Raw genomic sequence first — 23,084 nt, forward strand, 5'->3', positions numbered from 1 at the left:
GTTTTAAGAGCTTATTAATAGATTACAGAATAGTTGAAGATTTGAAGGGAACTCAGTGTAGAAAAGCTAATGTGGAAGTAACACCAAAAACAACTCGGGAACTGACAGTCGTCACTCTGTCCGTTAACACGGAATGTTAACGTCTCTGGGGAACAGATCTGACTCCACCTGGATCCCATGGATCTGACATTAACCACACTCGATTGCTTATGGACCAATACTTCTTGTTAAATTCTGTGTGAAAGCCTCCCCACAACAAAACAATTACCATGTTGCTAGGAAGCACGACATTAAGTAAAGTTATTCTATGTTCTAATCTGTCCTGGACAAGTTTGAACTCTTTCAACAAATCGTCCATGCCTGTCTTAGTATCATTAAGTTCCAAAGCTAAATGAGACAGAACGTTGTCTAGATTTACCCTCTCGGCAACTTTTCGGTCGATTATTTCCTCTAACTGTTCCTCCAGACAGCTTATATTTATGGTGTCTGAGGTTGCTAGCTTTTCTTGAAAATTTCTCTCCATGTCATTAACTCGAGTGTTGACACCTGCAATTTGCGCTTGGACAAAAGAAATTAGCTTATCTTGTTTCTCAATAGTATCCTCTTCCGAGTGTGCAACCTCTGATTTACAGCAGTGAAGGTAACATTGCATACGCTTTGAAATAATCTTAATTTTTCAACAAGTTCCTTTTCTACATTGTTACATTTTTCCTCAATGTCAAATTCTAATTTTTAGTTAAATCTTGAAGTTGCGCATCCTGTCTCTGGTTAAATTCAGTAAATAGTTGATTGACGTAAGTATTTAAAGAACTGGATTGTTCACTCTTAAAATCTACCTTCAGATTCTCGACTTTATTATTCATAGTGTCAAATTCAGTCTTTAGCAAACTTGCTTGACTGTTTAAGATTTCATTTTGGCTACTTAAAACCTCACTCTGAGCATCTAATTTGATGTTCAGTTGTATATTTACTGTATCTAACGTAAGACTTGGAGCACTTAAATTTTCATTCAATTCCTTTCTTAAGGAAACACTCAGTTCCTGTCTTAATGAAGCATTTTGAGCATTTAGTTCTTGTTGTGTTAAAGAAGCTGAATCTGCTCTCTGTTCTTGTCTCTGGTTGTCTAATTTAAGGCTTAGTGCTTTAATTAAATTTGCTACCTCAGTCCAGTATCGCATTTCCTTTGTTACAGTCATTGCCAGGGTTGCTCTGAAGTTTGTTGCTGTTCTTGATCCATATGTTAAGGATCTTAGACCTATTGATCCTCTAACGAAAATTCACCATTGAATACAATAACTATAATAACAGTTTATCATGCAATCGTCCACTCAACTTTACCAAAAAAGTATTGTTTTCCGCTCACTCGGTGTAAAGTTTTGGGCTGCGTTGGTGAGCAGGTGTAGAATTGGCACTGGTGGATAGCACAGGCGCCGGCAACATCAAACGTTGGTTACGACGTCTGTGTGGGCGAGCAGACGCGAAGTCAGCAACGGAGAACGGCAGCCGTTGCAGTCAGCAACGGTGGTGGGTTACTGCGACGACGTCGACTCAGTCGACGTATGTGTGAGGACTGCTTACTTCCCCATGCCAAATCTTCTTAGTTGTACTATCCTCTGCATCTTCCTTTGTCCGGTGCTTATTAACTTTTCCAGCCCCCCCCCCTTTTTTTTTTTTTTTTTTTTTTTTTTTTTTTCCAGAATCTAATTCTGCGTAACAGTTGCCTTGTCTTGTTACTCTCGTTTGCTATGGAAACTCATTATCTTCTTATCTCGATTTCTGTCATAAAATTCCCACCTTCTTCGGGTCCTGTCACTTGGGTTGCCACATTCTAACGTTTTCCTGACGACTGGAGTCTGTGTGGTGCTGGGGTGCAAGACTCGCACGTCTCTGGTGGGTTATTTACGAGTTGTGTGCAGCCAAACTTCTCAGGACAGATGGCTGCATCGATCTTCACAATGCTTCTTGTCCGAAGAGTTCGTGCTGGTTAGGGAAATGTTACTGAACTCCTTCTTTATTTTTGAAATGATTTCTTACTCTCAGAATACTTCCATATCAACTTCACTATATTTTCTTCTTCACAATAAGACAACTACACAAGTTTCACGTGCTCTTTCAAGTCTATTAAATCAACCCCGTCTGGAAAACCTTAGTACTTAACTTACATCATAACCCTTGTCAAACCAGTTCTTGCTCCTAGCAAGTCAAACAACAGAGTATAAAAGTGTCTGGATAAAACATATTTCATTTGTTCCCAACAGACAATACTATTTAACTGCAAAAGAGAAGCCCTTAATTACTCCTTGTACTGGAAATACGGCTCCCAAAGTGCGCACGGCCACCACTTATCAGCGCCGATAGACGGCTGCAACTTTAGTCTTCTCATAAGAACTGCCCGTCCTGCACACGCATAAACTATGGCACAGTAGACACATTTCCACTCTCACACACTCATCCTTAAAATATTGTGTGTTCGAGACGGTGAAATATGAGTGTCTCCAGAATTTACCCCAAAATTCTCAAGGCACTACAGTATTAAGTTTTAATTATCACTTTAAAAATATTAAACAGCTTCACCTTTTGGTGTGACAGAGGCCTCTGTTGGAGGAGTAAGCATTTTGGCTGTTCACGAAATGTCGCCTGAAAAAATCTCTTTATCATTCTGGAAATGCATATGATTGAATGATTTTGGATCTGTGGAAAGAGGGAGGGGTCACTGTGTGCCATGTTAGGGGAATATGGGAGAATGAAGCAAAACTTGATAGCCCAAACAAGAAGCATATATGACCAACCTGTACAGAATGAGCTAGGGTAAAGACTCCCTCGGACAGCTTCCTGCAACACTTCATTTTAACAGCCTCTGGTAATGTCGCAGAAGATTTTAGTGGTATGCTTCTGTGGCAGTTTGACAGTGTTGAGCATAATCTGTTAGCACCACACCACTGGAGTCCAAAAAACCACTTAGCATCACGATACTAGATGATAGTTCAGTCCTTGCCTTTTTGAGGAACATATCCTCTCCTTGCTTCTTTCCTTTTGTCTTGTCATCGTGATACACCTAGCACTGTGAGCAGTTACGCTGTAGTGGGAGCAACCTTTGTCACGCTCAAAATGGTGTGCAAATGTTGAAAGATGATCCGTGACTGATTTTCACTTTTTTTACTCTGGTGATATGCTGGTTTTAGAGCATTAGACTCCACTTATCTTGCAATACTCGGTTCTTCGTAGAGAAATGGTCTGCCACTTTGTTAATCATCTTTTGTACATACTTGACTGTGTGTAGTGTAACAGTACATTATCTACATCTACATTTATACCCGTATGGTGTGACACACAGGCTTGGAAGCCGAAAGTGAAATGGAGCAGCTCTAGGTTTAATAAGAATCTAGATCTGATTATTATGTTTCTCATCCAAATGGGCATATTTTATGAATCAATAAAATCGTAACATCTGGAACCACTATAATTTTCCATCTTGTCTCTTGGCGAGTGCTCGCACTGAGCCAAGTGGCTCAGTGAATGAGATGCTAGATTCTCATTAGGGAGGAGTGGGTTTGCACTCATCTAGGTCTACATGTAACTTCGAATATGCCCCAACAAGTTTCCTTTCCATCTCCCTGGCATCAGACAAAGTGCCTAGTCTCTTACAATCTCTTGTCAACAGGACACTACACTCAGACGTTTGTTTCTTTCTGCCTCTGTACAGTCTAACATACTGCTACGGATTACGGATTTTGGTAAGCTAGTTCCACTAGGGTATTTCAGATGAATACACTGCTGGTATCACCGTTCCCAAGACATATGAGGGAAGAAAGGTGTCATTGTCCAGTTTATTTCATCTGCATGGTCTTAGCAACTGCTCAGAAACAAATAACTTGTTCAGTGTTGGTAATTGCTTCCTTAACAGTTGTCATTGGCTACGAGAAATCACAATTGTCATCACCTATGAATATGTTATTGTTGTGGTCTTCAGTCATGAGACTGGTTTGATGCAGCTCTCCATGCTAATCTATCCTGTGCAAGCTCCTTCATCTCCCAGTACCTACTGCAACCTACATCCTTCTGAATCTGCTTAGTGTATTCATCTCTTGGTCTCCCTCTACGATTTTTACCTTCCACGCTGCCCTCCAATGCTAAATTTGTGATCCCTTGATGCCTCAGGACATGTCCTACCAACCGATCCCTTCTTCTAGTCAAGTTGTGCCACAAACTCCTCTTCTCCCCAATCCTATTCAATACCTCCTCATTAGTTACGTGATCTACCCACCTAATCTTCAACGTTCTTCCGTAGCACCACATTTCGAAAGCTTCTATTCTCTTCTTGTCCAAACTGGTTATCGTCCATGTTTCACTTCCATACATGGCTACACTCCATACAAATACTTTCAGGAACGACTTCCTGACATTTAAATCTATACTCAATGTTAACAAATTTCTCTTCTTCAGAAACCCTTTCCTTGCCATTACCAGTCTACATTTTATATCCTCTCTACTTCGAGCATCATCAGTTATTTTTCTCCCCAAATAGCAAAACTCCTTTACTACTTTAAGTGTGTCATTTCCTAATCTAATTCCCTCAGCATCACCTGACTTAATTCGACTACATTCCATAATTCTCATTTTGCTTTTGTTGATGTTCATCTTATATCCTCCTTTCAGGGCACTGTCCATTCCATTCAACTGCTCTTCCAGGTACTTTGCTGTGTCTGACAGAATCACAACGTCATCAACGAACCTCAAAGTTTTTAATTCTTCTCCATGGATTTTAATACTTCACTTTTGTTTCCTTTACTGCTTGCTCAGTATACAGACTGATTAACATCAGGGAGAGGCTACAACCCTGTCTCACTCCCTTCCCAACCACTGCTTCCCTTTCATGCCAACTGATCTTCCCCGAGGTTGGCTTCTACCAGTTTTTCCATTCGTCTGTAAAGAATATAAAGAATTCGTGTTAGTATTTTGCAACCATGGCTTATTAAACTGATAGTTTGGTAATTTTCACATCTGTCAACACCTGCTTTCTTTGGGATTGGAATTATTATAGTCTTGCTCACCAGATGGTAGAGTTTTGTCAGGACTGGCTCTCCCAAGGCCATCTGTAGTTCTAATATAATGTTGTCTACTCCTGGGGCCTTGTTTCGACTCAGGTCTTTCAGTGCTCTGTCAAACTCTTCACGCAGTATCGTATCTCCCATTTCATCTTCATGTACATCCTCTTCCATTTCCATGATATTGTCCTCAAGTACATCGCCCTTGTATAGACCCTCTATATACTCCTTCCACCTTTCTGCTTTCCCCTCTTTGCTTAGAACTGGGTTTCCATCTGAGCTCTTGATATTCATACAAGTGGCTCTCTTTTCTCCAAAGGTCTTTTTAATTTTCCTGTAGGCAGTATCTATCTTACCCCTAGTGAGATAAGCCTCGACATCCTTACATTTGTCCTCTAGCCATGCCTGCTTAGCCATTTTGCACTTCCTGTCGATCTCATTTTTGAGACGTTTGTATTCCTTTTTGCCTGCTTCATTTACTGCATTTTTATATTTTCTCCTTTCATCAATTAAATTCAATATTTCTTCTGTTACCCAAGGTTTTATACTAGCCCTAGTCTTTTTACCTACTTGATCCTCTGCTGCACTCACTACTTCATCCCTCAGAGCTACCCAGTCTTCTTCTACTGTATTTCTTTCCCCCATTCCTGTCAATTGTTCCCTTATGCTGTCCCTGAAACTCTGTACAACCTCTGGTTTAGTCAGTTTATCCTGGTCCCACCTCCTTAAATTCCCACCTTTTTGCAATTTCTTCCGTTTTAATCTGCAGTTCATAACCAATAGATTGTGGTCAGAGTCCACATCTGCCCCTGGAAATGTCCTACAATTTAAAACCTGGTTCCTAAATCTCTGTCTTACCATTATATAATCTATCTGAAACCTGTCAGTATCTCCAGGCTTCTTCCATGTATACAACCTTCTTTTATGATTCTTGAACCAAGTGTTAGCTATGATTAAGTTATGCTCTGTGCAAAATTCTAACAGACGGCTTCCTCTTTCATTTGTTAGCCCCAATCCATATCCACCTACTATGTTTCCTTCTCTTCCTTTTCCTACTGTCGAATTCGAGTCACCCATGACTATTAAATTTTCGTCTGCCTTCACTACCTGAATAATTTCTTTTATCTCATCATACATTTCTTCAATTTCTTCATCATCTGCAGAGCTAGTTGGCATATAAACTTGTACTACTGTAGTAGGCATGGGCTTCGTGTCTATCTTGGCCACTATAATTCGTTCACTATGCTGTTTATACACTCCTGGAAATTGAAATAAGAACACCGTGAATTCATTGTCCCAGGAAGGGGAAACTTTATTGACACATTCCTGGGGTCAGATACATCACATGATCACACTGACAGAACCACAGGCACATAGACACAGGCAACAGAGCATGCACAATGTCGGCAATAGTACAGTGTATATCCACCTTTCGCAGCAATGCAGGCTGCTATTCTCCCATGGAGACGATCGTAGGGATGCTGGATGTAGTCCTGTGGAACGGCTTGCCATGCCATTTCCACCTGGCGCCTCAGTTGCACCAGCGTTCGTGCTGGACGTGCAGACCGCGTGAGACGACGCTTCATCCAGTCCCAAACATGCTCAATGGGGGACAGATCCGGAGATCTTGCTGGCCAGGGTAGTTGACTTACACCTTCTAGAGCACGTTGGGTGGCACGGGATACATGCGGACGTGCATTGTCCTGTTGGAACAGCAAGTTCACTTGCCGGTCTAGGAATGGTAGAACGATGGGTTCGATGACGGTTTGGATGTACCGTGCACTATTCAGTGTCCCCTCGACGATCACCAGTGGTGTATGGCCAGTGTAGGAGATCGCTCCCCACACCATGTTGCCGGGTGTTGGCCCTGTGTGCCTCGGTCGTATGCAGTCCTGATTGTGGCGCTCACCTGCACGGCGCCAAACACGCATACGACCATCATTAGCACCAAGGCAGAAGCGACTCTCATAGCTGAAGACGACACGTCTCCATTCGTCTCTCCATTCACGCCTGTCGCGACACCACTGGAGGCGGGCTGCACGATGTTGGGGCGTGAGCGGAAGACGGCCTAACGGTGTGCGGGACCGTAGCCCAGCTTCATGGAGACGGTTGCGAATGGTCCTCGCCGATACCCCAGGAGCAACAGTGTCCCTAATTTGCTGGGAAGTGGCGGTGCGGTCCCCTACGGCACTGCGTAGGATCCCACGGTCTTGGCGTGCATCCGTGCGTTGCTGCGGTCCGGTCCCAGGTCGACGGGCACGTGCACCTTCCGCCGACCACTGGCGACAACATCGATGTACTGTGGAGACCTCACGCCCCACGTGTTGAGCAATTCGGCGGTAGGTCCACCCGGCCTCCCGCATGCCCACTATACACCCTCGCTCAAAGTCCGTCAACTGCACATACAGTTCACGTCCACGCTGTCGCGGCATGCTACCAGTGTTAAAGACTGCGATGGAGCTCCGTATGCCACGGCAAACTGGCTGACACTGACGGCGGCGGCGCACAAATGCTGCGCAGCTAGCGCCATTCGACGGCCAACACCGCGGTTCCTGGTGTGTCCACTGTGCCGTGCGTGTGATCATTGCTTGTACAGCCCTCTCGCAGTGTCCGGAGCAAGTATGGTGGGTCTGACACACCGGTGTCAATGTGTTCTTTTTTCCATTTCCAGGAGTGTAGTAGCTTACCCGCACTCCTATTTTTTTTAATTCATTATTAAACCTACTCCTCCATTACCCCTATTTGATTTTGTGTTTATAACCCTGTAGTCACCTGACCAGAAGTAGTGTTCCTCCTGCCACCGAACTTCGCTAATTCCCACTATACCTAACTTTAACCTATCCATTTCCCTTTTTAAATTTTCTAACCTACCTGCCCGATTAAGGGATCTGACATTCCACACTCCAATCCGTAGAATGCCAGTTTTCTTTCTCCTGATAACGATGTCCTCTTGAGTAGTCCCCGCACGGAGATCCGAATGGGGGACTATTTTACCTCCGGAATATTTTACCCAAGAGGACGCCATCATCATTTAACCATACAGTAAAGCTGCATGCCCTCGTGAAAAATCACGACTGTAGTTTCCCCTTGCTTTCAGCCGTTCGCAGTACCACAACAGCAAGGCCGTTTTGGTTAGTGTTAGAAGGCCAGATCAGTCAATCATCCAGACTGTTGCCCCTGCAACTACTGAAAATGCTGCTGCCCCTTTTCAGGAATCACACGTTTGTCTGGCCTCTCAACAGATACCCCTCCGCTGGGGTTGCACCTACGGTACGTCTATCTGTATCGTTGAGGCACGCAAACCTCCCAACCAACGGCAAGGTTCATGGTTAATGAAGGGAGGTCCTATGAATAATCAGTTCCTAAATTAGATGCCAAACGAGCAGTGGTGAATGATGGAGAATGCTTTTGCAAAACAGTGCACTGTTGTCAGATCACGTAAATTCTTATAATTAAACACCAGAGGAGTCATACGCCTATGTGCAGTCAGTAGAAGTGTGTGTACTTCGTGCTCTGTTGGAAAATGGAGTGTAGAATGTAACGCAAAAATCTAGAAGTTGTGTACCAGTATGCTACTGTATTGCATGTGTGATAAGAAAAATGTTGGGACATGTGAGTACATGTCGTCCTCCTTTGTTTAATTCAATTAATAATATCATTGAAAGCTTTGAGCAGTAGTGTACCTTATTAAAATTAAGTTAGTCTCAGCATTGAAGAATTCATGATACTGCAGATCACAACTTCATATTTCAGCTCCACATCTCATTGTGTATTTTTCTCACTGTATATGGTCCCTGTCCCCTCATGAACCATGGACCTTGCCGTTGGTGGGGAGGCTTGCGTGCCTCAGCGATACAGATAGCCGTACCGTAGGTGCAACCACAACGGAGGGATATCTGTTGAGAGGCCAGACAAACGTGTGGTTCCTAAAGAGGGGCAGCAGCATTTTCAGTAGTTGCAGGGGCAACAGTCTGGATGATTGACTGATCTGGCCTTCTAACACTAACCAAAACGGCCTTGCTGTTGTGGTACTGCGAACGGCTCAAAACAAATGGAAACTACAGCCGTACTTTTTCCCGAGGGCATGCAGCATTACTGTACGGTTAAATGATGATGATGTCCTCTTGGGTGAAATATTCTGGAGGTAAAATAATACCCCATTCGGATCTCCAGGCATGGACTACTCAGGAGGAAGTTGTTACCAGGAGGAAGAAAAGTGGCGTACTACGGGTCGGAACGTGGAATGTCGGATCCCTTAATCGGGCAGGTAAGCTAGAAAATTTAAAAAGGGAAATGGATAGGTTAAAGATAGATATAGTGGGAATTAGTCATGTTCAGCGCCAGGAGGAACAATACTTCTGGTCAGGTGAATACAGGGTTATAAATACAAAATCAAATAGGGGCAATGCAGGAGTAGGTTTAATAATGAATAAAAAAAATAGTAATGTGGGTAAGCCACTACAAACAGCATAGTGAACGCATTATTGGGGCCAAGATAGATACGAAGCCCAAGCCTACCACAGTAGTAATAGTTTGTATGCTGACTAGCTCTGCAAATGACGAAGAGAGTTATGAAATGTATCATGAGATAAAAGAAATTATTCAGATAGTGAAGGGAGACGAAAATTTAATAGTCATGGGTGACTGGAATTCGATAGTAGGAAAAGGAAGAGAAGGAAACATAGTAGGTGAATATGGAATTAGGGTAAGGAATAGAAGTGGAAGCTGCCTGGTAGAATTTTGCACAGAGCTAACATTTGGGTTAAGAGTCATGAAAGAAGGCAGTATATGTGGAAGAGGCCTGGAGACATTGGATCATTTCAGATAGATTATATAATGGTAAGGCAGATTTAGGAACCAGGTTTTAAATTGTATAACATTTCCAGGGGCAGATGTGGACTCCGACCACAATCTATTGGTTATGAATGGTAGATTAAAACTATAGAAGCTGCAAAAAGTTGGGAATTTAAGGAGATGGGACCTGGATAAACTGACAGAACCAGAGGTTGTAGAGTGTTTCAGGGACAGCATTAGGGAACAATTGACAAGAATGGGGGAAAGAAATAAAGTAAAAGAAGAAAGGGTAGCTTTGAGAGATGAAATAGTGAAGGCAGCAGAGGATCAAGTAGGTAAAAAGATGAGAGCTACTAGAAATCCTTGGGTAGCAGAAGAGATACAGAATTTAATTGATGAAAGGAGAAAATAAAAAAATTCAGTCACTGAAGCAGGCAAAAATGAATACAAACGTCTCAAAAATGAGATCGGCAGGAAGTGCAAAATGGCTAAGCAGGAATGGCTAGAAGACAAATGTAAGGATTTAGAGGCATGTATCATTAGGAAAAAGATGGATACTGCATACAGGAAAATTAGAGACCTTTGGAGAAAATGGAACCACTTGTTTGAATATCAAGAACTCAGATCGAAACCCAGTTCTAAGCAAAGAAGGGAAAGCAGGAAGGTGGGAGTATATAGAGGGTCTAAACAAGGGCGATGTACTTGAGGATAATACTATGGAAATGGAAGAGTATGTAGATGCATATGAAATGGGAGATATGATACTGCATGACGAGTTTGACAGAGCACTGAAAGACCTGAGTCGAAACGAGGTCCCGGGAGTAAACAACATTCCATTAGAACTACTGACAGCCTTGGGAGAGCCAGTCGTGACAAAACTCTACCATCTGGTGACCAAGATATATGAGACAGGCGAAATACCCTCAGACTACAAGAAGAATATAATAATTCCAATCCCAAAGAAAGCAGGTGTTGATAGATGTGAAAGTTGCCAAACTATCAGTTTAATAAGTCACAGCTGCAAAATACTAACGCAAATTCTTTACAGACGGATGGAAAAACTGGTAGAAGCCAACCTCGGGGAAGATCAGTTTGGATTCCGTAGAAATGTTGGAACACGTGAGGCAATACTGACCTTACAACTTATCTTAGAAGAAAGATTAAGGCAAGGCAAACCTACGTTTCTAGCATTTGTAGACTTGGAGAAAGCTTTTGACAATGTTGACTGGAATACTCTTTTTCAAATTCTAAAGGTGGCAGGGGTAAAATACAGGGAGCGAAAGGCAATTTACAATTTGTACAGAAACCAGATGGCAGTTATAAGAGTCGAGGGGGATGAAAGGGAAGCAGTGGTTGGGAAGGGAGTGAGACGGGGTTGTAGCCTCTCCCCGATGTTAATCAGTCTGTATATTGAGCAAGCAGTAAAGGAAACAAAAGAAAAATTTGGAGTAGGTATTAAAATCCATGGAGAAGAAATAAAAACTTTGAGGTTCGTTGATGACGTTGTGATTCTGTCAGACACAGCAAAGCACCTGGAAGAGCAGTTGAATGGAATGGACAGTGTCCTGAAAGGAGGATATAAGATGAACATCAACAAAAGCAAATCAACGATAATGGAATGTAGTCGAATTAAATTGGGTGATGCTGAGGGAATTAGATTAGGAAATGAGGCACTTAAATTAGTAAAGGAGTTTTGCTATTTGGGGAGGAAAATAACTGATGATGAACTAGAAAGGATATAAAATGTACTCTGGCAATGGCAAGGAAAGTGTTTCTGAAGAAGAGAAATTTGGTAGCATCGAGTATAGATTTAAGTGTCGGGAAGTCTCCCTGAATGTATTTGTATGGAGTGTAGCTATGTATGGAAGTGAAACATGGACGATCAATAGTTTGGACAAGAAGAGAATAGAAGCCTTTGAAATGTGGTGCTACAGAAGAATGCTGAAGATTAGATGGATAGATTACTTAACTAATGGGGAGGTTTTGAATAGAATTGGGGAGAAAAGAAAATTGTGGCACAACTTGACAAGAAGAAGGGATCGGCTGGTAGGACATCTTCTGAGGAATCAAGGGATCACCAATTTAGCATTGGAGGGCAGCGTGGAGGGTTAAAATCATAGAGGGAGACAAAGAGATGCATGTTGTTGTGGTCTTCAGTCCTGAGACTGGTTTGATGCAGCTATCCATGCTACTCTATCCTGTGCAACCTTCATCATCTTCCAGTACCTACTGCACCCTACATCCTTCTGAATATGCTTAGTGTATTCATCTCTTGCTCTCCCTCTACGATTTTTACCCTCTACACTGCCCTCCCTTGATGCCTCAGAATATGCCCTACCAACCGATCCCTTCTTCCAGTCAAGTAGTGCCACAAACTCCTCTTCTCCCCAATTCTATTCAATACCTCCTCATTAGTTATGTGAGCTACCCATCTAATCTTCAGCATTCTTCTGTAGCACCACATTTCAAAGGCTTCTATTCTCTTCTTGTCCAAACTATTGATCGTCCATGTTTCACTTCCATACATGGCTACACTCCATACAAATACTTTCAGGAACGACTTCCTGACACTTAAATCTATACTCGATGTTAACAAATTTCTCTTCTTCAGAAACACTTTCTTTGCCATTGCCCGTTTACATTTTACATCCTCTCTACTTCGACCATCATCAGTTATTTTGCTCCCCAAATAGCAAAACTCCTTTACTACTTTAAGTGTCTCATTTCCTAATCTACATCCATCAGCATCACCCGACTTATTTGACTGCATTCCATTATCCTCATTTTGCTTTTGTTGATGTTCATCTTATATCCTCCTTTCAAGACACTGACCATTCCATTCAACTGCTCTTCCAAGTCCTTTGCTGTATCTGACAAAATCACAATGTCATCAGCGAACCTCACAGTTATTAATTCTTCTCCATGGATTTTAATACCTTTCTTTTGTTTCCTTTACTGCTTGCTCAATATACAGACTGAATAACATTGGGGAGAGGCTACAACCCTGTCTCACTCCCTTCCCAACCACTGCTTCCCTTTCATGCCTCTCGACTCTTTTAACTGCCATCTGGTTTCTGTACAAATAGCCTTTCGCTCTGTGTATTGTATCCCTGCCACCTTTAGAATTTGAAAGAGAGTATTCCAGTCAACATTGTCAAAAGCTTTCTGTAAGTCTACAAATGCTAGAAATGTAGATTTGCCTTTCCTTTATCTTTCTTCTAAGATAAGTCATAAGGTCAGTATTGCCTCACATGTTCCAACATTTCTACGGAATCCAAACTGATCTTCCCCAAGGTGGGCTTCTACCATTTTTTTCCATTCGTCTGTAGGAAATTTGCGTTAGTATTTTGCAGCTGTGGCTTATTAAACTGATAATTTGGTAATTTTCACATCTATCAACACCTGCTTTCTTTGGGATTGGAATTATTATATTCTTCTTGAAGTCTGAGGGTATTTCAGCTGTCTCATACATCTTGCCCACAAGATGGTAGAGTCTTGTCAGGACTGGCTCTCCCAAGGCTGTCAGTAGTTCTAATGGAATGTTGTGTACTCCCGGGGCCTTGTTTCGACTCAGGTCTTTCAGTGCTCTGTCGAACTCTTCACACAATATCATATCTCCCATTTCATCTTCATCTACATACTCTTCCATAATATTGTCCTCAAGTACATCGCCCTTGTACAGACTCTCTATATACTCCTTCCACCATTCTGCTTTCCCTTCTTTGCTTAGAACTGGGATCCATCTGAGCTGTTAATATTCATACAAGTGGTTCTCTTCTCTCCAAAGGCTCTTTAATTTTCCTGTAGGCAGTATCTATCTTACCCCTAGTGAGATAAGCCTCTACATCCTTACATTTGTCCTCTAGCCATGCCTGCTTAGCCATTTTGCACTTCCTGTCGATCTCATTTTTGAGACATTTGTATTCCTTTTTGCTTGCTTCATTTACTGCATTTTCATATTTTCTCCTTTCATCAATTAAATTCAATATTTCTTACCAAATGAAAGTGCTGGCAGGTCGACAGACACACAAACAAACACAAACATACACACAAAATTCAAGCTTTCGCAACAAACTGTTGCCTCATCAGGAAAGAGGGAAGGAGAGGGGAAGACGAAAGGAAGTGGTTTTAAAGGAGAGGGTAAGGAGTCATTCCAATCCCGGGAGCGGAAAGACTTACCTTAGGGGGAAAAAAGGACAGGTATACACTCGCACACACGCACATATCCATCCACACATACAGACACAAGCAGACATATTTCAGATATATTTCCTACGTGGAATGTTTCCCTCTATTATAACCAAATTCAATATTTCTTTTGTTACCCAAGGATTTCTACTAACCCTCGTCTTTTTACCTACTTGATCCTCTGCTTCCTTCACTACTTCATCCCTCAAAGCTATCCATTCTTCTTCTACTGTATTTCTTCCCCCCATTCCTGTCAGTTGTTCCCTTATGCTCTCCCTGAAACTCTGTACAATCTATGGTTCTTTCAGTTTATCCAGGTCCCATCTTCTTAAATTCCTACCTTCTTGCGGTTTCTTCAGTTTTAATCTACAGTTGATAACCAATAGATTGTGGTCAGAGTCCACATCTGCCCCTGGAAATGTCTTACAATTTAAAACCTGGTTCCTACATCTGTGTCTTACCATTATATAATCTATCTGATACCTTCTAGTATCTCCAGGATTCTTCCATGTATACAACCTTCTTTTATGATTCTTGAACCTAGTTTTTGCAATGATTAAGTTATGCTCTGTGCAATATTGTACCAGACGGCTTCCTCTTTAATTTCTTTCCCCCAATCCGTATTCACCTACTATGCTTGCTTCTCTCCCTTTTCCTACTGTCGAATTCCAGTCACACGTGAGTATTAAATTTTCGTATCCCTTCACTACCTGAATAATTTCTTTTATCTCATCATATATGGCATTAATTTCTTCATCATCTGCAGAGCTAGTTGACATATAAACTTGTACTACTGTAGTAGGCATGGGCTTCGTGTCTATCTTGGCCACAATAATGCGTTCACTATGCTGTTTGTAGTGGCTTACCTGCATTACTATTTTTTTTATTCATTATTAAACCTACCCCTGCGTTACCTCTATTTGATCTTGTATTTATAACCCTGTATTCATCTGACCAGAAGTCTTGTTCTTCCTGCCACTGAACTTAACTAATTCCCACTATATCTCACTTTAACCTACCCATTTCCCTTTTTTAAATTTTTTTAACCGACCAGCCCGATTAAGGGATCTGAGATGAATACACTATGCATATTCAGAAAGATGTAGGTTGCGGTAGGTACTGGGAGATGATGAAGCTTGCACAGGATATAGTAGCATGGAGAGCTGCATCAAACCAGTCTCTGGACTGAAGACGACAACATCAACATGCTCTCTGTAGCAATTTGAACTAACCAGCTGACTAATTTCATTTGGGCAATAATACTTGTAGTGTGGTTCGTTTCTTACTCCTTCCTGGTGTTTGTTCACTCTGCTGTAATCACTGAGGCTTAGTTTTAGCTTATGGATATGGTTATTGTTGCCACTCAGTTTTTATATTGATATGTAGAAACAGGAAAAAGTCGTGTAATTTACTGCCGAATTCAGTGTTAATTTTTGCTTAACTTGGATTTTCCAGTTTTTCTTTTTTAAATTAAAGATTTGGTCTCATTTTTTGCCAGCTGATTTTGTTATTATTTTTGCTGAGTTTGCTGCTAATTTTTGGCAGATTCAGTGCAGTTTTGTTGCAAAATTAGGTTTTTTCATGCATTTCGGTGTTGTTTTTTTTTTATTGCATTTTTTCCCCCTCTCCCCCAAGCTTTGGTGCTAATTTCTGTCAATTTCCATTCATTTTTTGCCAAAGTCAGTTTCTTTATTTTATCAATTTTTTTTCCCAAATTTGTTACCCCGACCTCCCCTCTCCCCAGTTTCAGTGATACTTTTTTGTCAATTAGTGTGCTATTTTGATGTCACATGTAGTTTGCTACTCAGGAATTGAAGTGACATTTTAAAGTTTTACACCAGCCTCATTCAGCCGGGAGGAGAAAAGAAGACACAATACAATTTCATTTCAATAACTATCTTACGAGTATTGGCAAAGTATCATCCTTAGATTTATAACATTTTTTATGCCAGATATTGGGAAATTTGATGATATTTCATTAAAATTGCAGATTTTCTGTTATCTTACAAAACTTGCTAATTTTGTGCTACTTTTTGTGTTATTATTTTTTTATATATATTTTTCTGTTCCTATCAATATGTATTAACAGTGACAGTAAAACATGAACCATTTGCCCCTGTGTCACATACCATCTAGCTGCATGCTGTCTGTTATCACGGTGCAGCAGTACTACAGTCGTTGCTGTAGTTTGTTGTTCTTAGTGTTTTACTGTTCCTGTTACTACATATTGCTAAACTGAATGCCACGCTACTCTAATTCAAACTGCTCTGGTGGATGGGCACATAAAATATCACATTAAAAATAATGTTGTTTGTAATCAGAAACCAACTTAAGTTTTCCATTGGCACTGGTTGTCACATGAAATAGTTGCTTGGGCTGACTCCAGTTACAGATTGCAAAACTGAAATTGTGACTATCTGCTGAAACACAGAGAGCTTACACCTAATGATTCAAGTGACACTGCGCGCGTGTGTGTGTGTGTGTGTGTGTGTGTGTGTGTGTGTGTGTGTGTAATCACATAACTTATTACTTTACTGTATAGTCACTTAACTACAGCAGTTGACCTTTTTTGAAGTAAAAGCCCTGATCATGTAAATTACCTTGACAGAATGATCTGATCTGATACACGGACATCTGCTTTCACTTGTTTTGAGACTACATCTAGATAATAAACTAATTATTGTTGTGCTGTTTAGAACTGATATCCTTGATGATTATGTTTTAGTTTCATCACTTTGAAGTACATTTGTGGTGGTAGCCATATTTGGATACATCTTGCATTTGATCAATATGGTGTGCATGAAAATACTATTATTGTTGCAATATGAATAAAATTCTTTTGTGTTCTGATTGTGTCATGTCATATGTAACTGAAATTTCAGACTTTGTTAATTTTCATAATTTTAGAACCCAGGAAAATTTGATTCGTAACTTTCATACTTTTGACATAATTCATTTATATGCACTAAATTTTTAATTGTGTTGTTTGTCCCACAACTTCAGTTTTGTCTCCACTTTTCAGAGAACAACAAGAAAACCAGTATGAAATAATTGATGAAAATGTCTTCGTCAGTCAAGAAACTGTGCAAGAGAATAACGAGACGTAAGTATCCTGTAAATCATGGATGAGAATATTTGTTTCACTTCAGATGTTAAAATTTTTAAGGGTTTTATATTTCCCTTTTACTTTCTTAGCATCATTAATTCCATTGTATATTTTCACTGCAGTACGTTCAATGTGAACATTAGTGACAAATTTAAATTGTGTGGCAATTGACGTTGTCTGCTTCCAATGGAGCCATCTTATCACACTTCATGGTACATATCTGGACTACAGTATACAGCTACCTATTCTCCAGTGCTCTTATTATTGGACATTTCATGCAAAAATGTATTCAGGATCTGAGGTAGGGGTGCAACATACAATTATTTTGAGGAAGGGGGAGCATTAGCGAAACAAACCACTATTTCTTACCAAAATGGTGATCCTTCCCATTCCTTGCTACCATTTTCCTAAGGAGTACCATTATTCGCCATATGGTTATGAATAATACACCTCTATGCTTCTGCATTTGCTTCCCCTTAACAGAGGGCACAGCAGGTTTCCCAAATGATGTCTGATTGCCTCTGTTACAGTAGAATACAGCATCTCAGTAATTGTTGTTTAGGCGGACATGCGTGATACCAGAGTTCTCCCTGATCTCTTTCTCCCCTGTACAAGGGCCCAAGAGCTACTACTGACACTTCACTTCAGTCAAGTGGATAAATGATGGTGATGTATCTGGTACTTCCTGTAGAGGAGGTTGTATCCACAGGAGCCGATGGTACTGGAGTTACCTGTGACATCTGATGCGCTTCACTTGGTACCCTTCCCAAAAGACCCAATAACGGGGCAGTAGTCAAGGCAGTTTCTAGCTGCTTACAAACAGCATACCCTGTGCCCAAGAGCAGCATTCACAGTTGGGCTGCATTGTGGCTGGTGCATTGTTATTGCCATTTTCACATGGACCCATGTTTCCACATTTACAACTTTGTGCTAACAGAAGAATGTTGAGGAATTTCAACTATGTTCTACAAACGCTTGTCTTTTATATGCAATCTTGGGGACGTGATTAATTGTGTGACATTATTATGTGGGCCTATAACATAAGAAAGTAGATTAAAAATGAAGAAACTGCAAAAAGGTGGGAATTCAAGGAGATGTGACCTGGATAAACTGACTAAATCAGAGGTTGTACAGAGTTTCAGGGAGAGCGTAAGGGAACAAATGACAGGAATGGGGGAAAGAAATACAGTAGAAGAAGAATGGGTAGCTTTGAGGGATGAAGTAGTGAAGGCAGCAGAGGATCAAGTAGGAAAAAGATGAGGGCTAGTAGAAATCCTTGGGTGACAGAAGAAATACTGAATTTAACTAACGAAAGGAGAAAATATGAAAATGCAGTAAATGAAGCAAGCAAAAAGGAATACAAACGTCTCAAAAATGAGATCGACAGGAAGTGCAAAATGGCTAAGCAGGCATGGCTAGAGGACAAATGTAAGGATGTAGAGGCTTATCTCACTAGGGGTAAGATAGATACCGCCTACAGGAAAATTAAAGAGACCTTTGGAGAAAAGAGAACCACTTGTATGAATATCAAGAGCTCAGATGTAAACCCAGTTCTAAGCAAAGAGGGGAAAGCAGAAAGGTGGAAGGAGTATATAGAGGGTCTATACAAGGGTGATGTACTTGAAGACAATATTATGGAAATGAAAGAGGATGTAGATGAAGAGGAAATGGGAGATATGATACTGCGTGAAGAGTTTGACAGAGCACTGAAAGACCTGAGTCGAAACAAGGCCCCGGGAGTAGACAACATTCCATTAGAACTACGGATGGCCTTGGGAGAGCCAGTCTTATCTTAGAAGCTAGATTAAGGAAAGGCAAACCTTCGTTTCTACCATTTGTAGACTTGGAGAAAGCTTTTGACAATGTTGACTGGAATACTCTCTTTCAAATTCTGAAGGTGGCAGGGGTAAAATATAGGGAGTGAAAGGCTATTTACAATTTGTATAGAAACCAAATGGCAGTTAAAAGAGTTGAGGGGCATGAAAGGGAAGCAGTGGTTGGGAAGGGAGTGAGACAGGGTTGTACCCAATCTCTGATGTTATTCAATCTGTATATTGAGCAAGCAGTGAAGGAAACAAAAGAAAAATTTGGAGTAGGTATTAAAATCCAGGGAGAAGAAATAAAAACTTTGGGGTTCGCCGATGACATTGTAATTCTGTCAGAGACAGCAAAGGACTTGGAAGAGCAGTTGAACGGAATGGATAGTGTCTTGAAAGGAGGTTATGAGATGAACATAAACAAAAGCAAAACGAGGATAATGTAATGTAGTCGAATTAAGTCAGGTGATGCTGAGGGAATTAGATTAGGAAATGAGACACTTAAAGTAGTAAAGGAGTTTCGCTATTTGGGGAGAAAAATAACTGATGATGGTCGAAGTAGAGAGGATATAAAATGTAGACTGGCAATGGGAAGGAAAGCGTTTCTGAAGAAGAGAAATCTGTTAACATCGAATATTGATTTAAGTGTCAGGAAGTCGTTTCTGAAAGTATTTGTATGGAGTGTAGCCATGTATGGAAGTGAAACATGGAAGGTAAATAGTTTGGACAAGAAGAGAATAGAAGCTTTCGAAATGTGGTGCTACAGAAGAACGTTGAAGATTAGGTGGGTAGATCACATAACTAATGAGGAGGTATTGAATAGGATTGGGGAGAAGAAAAGGTTGTGGCACAACTTGACTAGAAAAAGGGATTGGTTGGTAGGACATGTTCTGAGGCATCAAGGGATCACCAATTTAGTACTGGAGGGTAAAAATCGTAGAGGGAGACCAAGAGATGAATACACCGAGCAGATTCAGAAGGATGTAGGTTGCAGTAGGTAATGGGCGATGAAGAAAGTTGCACAGGATAGAGTAGCAAGGAGAGCTGCATCAAACCAGTCTCAGGACTGAAGACCACAACAACAACAACAACAACAACAACATAAGAAAGACTTCCCATAAAGCAGTCACTGTCATTTTTACGGACACCACATAGAACTCCCTAGCATTGAGTATAGAAATATCAGGCAAAGAGTCTTGTGAACTATATATTGATTGAAAAAAAAAATTACTCTTTATTCTGTTTTTGCATTGCTTTTTCAAAAATGAACAAGGTGTACAACTTTGCTTCTGCCGTTTGCCGAGAGGTGGCGACAACGGTAAGTATTGGTCGAAAGAAACAGATTGGAGAAATCCGGCAGTTAGGCTGGACCTCAGTCAACATAACCCATTCAAACATTAGTTGAGTTGTGTATGCATCATAAAGTAGTTCATGATTGAAAATGTCAGTTTACGAGCCTAAGTCTTGTCATTTCCGGGGGGTGTTACTATTTTGTTTCAATGTGAAGAAAACAGTGACTGAGTCTCATCGAATGCTCTCATGTATGGTAAGGACGCTATTAGTGAAAGAACGTGTCATGAATGGTTTCAATGCTTCAGGAACGGTGATTTTAATGTTGTAGACTGACTTAGTGGTGGAAGAGAGAATGTTTTCGAAGATGCAGAATTGGAGACATTGTTGAGTGAAGACTCAAGTAGAATTGGCACGATAAGTGGGAGTGAAACAGCAAGCCATTTCAAAACATCTCAAGGCTATGGGCATGATTCAGAAAAAAGGAACTTTGGTCCCTTGTGAATTGAAACCGAGAGGCGTTGAATGGCGTTTGTGTGTTTGTGAACAATTGCTTCAGAGGCAAAAATAGAAGGGATTTTTGCACCGGATTGTGACTGGGGATGAAAAATGGGTTCATTATGATAACCCTAAACCCAAAAAATCATGGGGATATCTCGGCCATGCTTCCACGTCGACGGCCAAACCGAATATTTACGGCTCCAAGATCATGCTTTGCATTTGGTGGGACCAGCTCGGCGTCATGTACTATGAGGTGTTAAAACAAAATGAAACAATCACAGATCCCCGTTATTGAACACAGTTATTGTGTTTGAGCAGAGCATTAAAAGACAGATGGCCACAATACGGTGGAAGGCATGATAAAGTGATTTTGCAGCACGACAATGCTCGACCCCACATTCCAAAAGAGGTCAAAATGTACTTGGAAATGTTAAAATGGCAAGTCCTACCCCACCCTCCATATTCTCTAGACATTGCTCCCTCTGTCTATCACCTGTTTAGATCAGTGGCTCATGCCCTGGCTGACTAATACCTCCGATCTCATCAAGAAGTCACAAATTGGATCGATTCATGGATCGCTTCAAAAGATGAACAATTTTTTTGACACAGGATTCGTAAACTGCCCGAAAGATGATAGAAAATAGTGGCCAGTGATGGAAAATACTTTGAATGATACATGCGTAAACATTTTGCTTGATTAAAGCCTCAAATGTTGGGGAAAAAACAGCGGAAGTAAAGTTGTACACCTTATGTGTCAGCCACTCACGCGAGTTAGGGTACTTCATAAAAATAGGCCTTACTAGTTGTGTCTTCAAAGTTGACTTTTTTTGAAGTGGGGTTTGTTAAAGAAAAGGAAAAAAAGAAAAACCAGGAACATTGCTTTTATGGGAGTTGCACTGGGATCAGTAGGTACGTTTGTTAAATGCAGGAATTCCTTAAAAGCAATTTCATTAGTACTGGGGTTTGCAGTAGTTTGTATGACATTTGTACAAGTAATTTTGCTGGCAGGCATGTAATGTTCAGGTACATGGAATAATTTGCATTTTTGCAGATTTTAACTTTGGTTCTTAACACAGAGAAGAAGGAAAAGCCATAAATCTTTTGACAGCATGGTTTTACTAATAGCTTGTAGAACCTAGACTCATTGGACATTTTCAGTTGCAAGGAGGAAGTGGTGATTGGTGAAACAGATGACAGATTCCTTACAAATAGCTCTGAGTACAGTGATGCTAGTGGATATCCACGGTCTGATGAGTGGGAGGGGGTCGGATACAGATGCTCTTCATGCTCCTCACTGGGCGTGCCCTCGATTATGGGTTGATAACAGTTGTAATTTTATGAGGTCACATTCTCTGTAGGTTCACTCGTCTATGGGATTTAAGCGCCATTGAAATGTGGGAAATCTTGTGTACATTTTTGCCAATTTTCACGCTTCTAGGGTGTCATTACTGCCTTTTTGCTGTTTGTGCTGAGAAATATCAGGCCATTTTTAAAGTGAATCAGCGTCAGTTCTAAGTGTAAAGGTGTGCCCATTTATTGCTTAAGGCAGCAAAACCCAATGACTAAAATATCTAGTGTCATTTTAAATGATGGAGAATCCAGGATGGAATATAACAGTATTATGATAAGGAAATTTGCCACTCACTATATAGTGGAGATGCTGAGTCGCAGATAGGCACAACAAAATGACGCCAAAAGCTTTAATTGTGAAAGTCTTTTTGTTGCGCCTATCCGCGACTCAGCATCTCTACTATATGGTGGTGGCAACTTTCCTTCTTATAATGTAGTGTCAGTTTAAAGCGTGTTTGTCACAGGTGATGTATTTTTCATAACAATTACATTCGTGGATAGATCTTAGGTATCAAAGATGTAATGTTGCATGTGCTGTGTATGGACAGGCATGGAGTTGATCAGTAGAAGCCACAAATCCAAGAGGATGAAACTGTGTCCATTAAATCTCCCTGCCCCATGATTCTGGCACATTTCAGAAAAACAACATGGAATATCCCACTTGGAGTTTGAAAGGGGGTGAAAAGAGTTGAAAGTGGTTTGAAAGAGTAAAACAGTGAAAGGCATGTTTGTGTACTGCTGTGACAGGCAGGATAGTCTTAATACGAGATCCTTCAGGTAATTAAAGTTTTCAATTTGGTTCTCAGTCAACTTAAGCCTTCAGTTTCAAATCTGGACTGTAGCCTTATACGGAAGTAAAACTGGACAGTAAACAGTACAGAGACAGAAGAGAATGGAAACTTTTGAAATGTTTGTGGAAGAATTCTGAACATAGGGCAAGTGGAATAAATAACTAATGAAGTAAAGAATTGAGTTGGGGAGAGAAGAAATTTA

General features: G+C 40.9%; 1 protein-coding gene across 1 annotated transcript in view; it reads left to right on the forward strand.

Annotated features, from left to right (window-relative positions):
* Positions 1-23,084, forward strand: part of LOC126481515 (52 kDa repressor of the inhibitor of the protein kinase-like) — a 152,290-nt gene that overhangs the window by 59,533 nt on the left and 69,673 nt on the right. Inside the window, exon 5 of the mRNA XM_050105313.1 lies at positions 17,050-17,130. Coding sequence (XP_049961270.1) covers positions 17,050-17,130 — 81 coding nt within the window. The remainder of the gene's footprint in view (positions 1-17,049; positions 17,131-23,084) is intronic.

This window comes from Schistocerca serialis, chromosome 5 (genome assembly GCF_023864345.2).
Source record: "Schistocerca serialis cubense isolate TAMUIC-IGC-003099 chromosome 5, iqSchSeri2.2, whole genome shotgun sequence".
Classification (NCBI taxonomy): Eukaryota; Metazoa; Arthropoda; class Insecta; order Orthoptera; family Acrididae; genus Schistocerca; species Schistocerca serialis.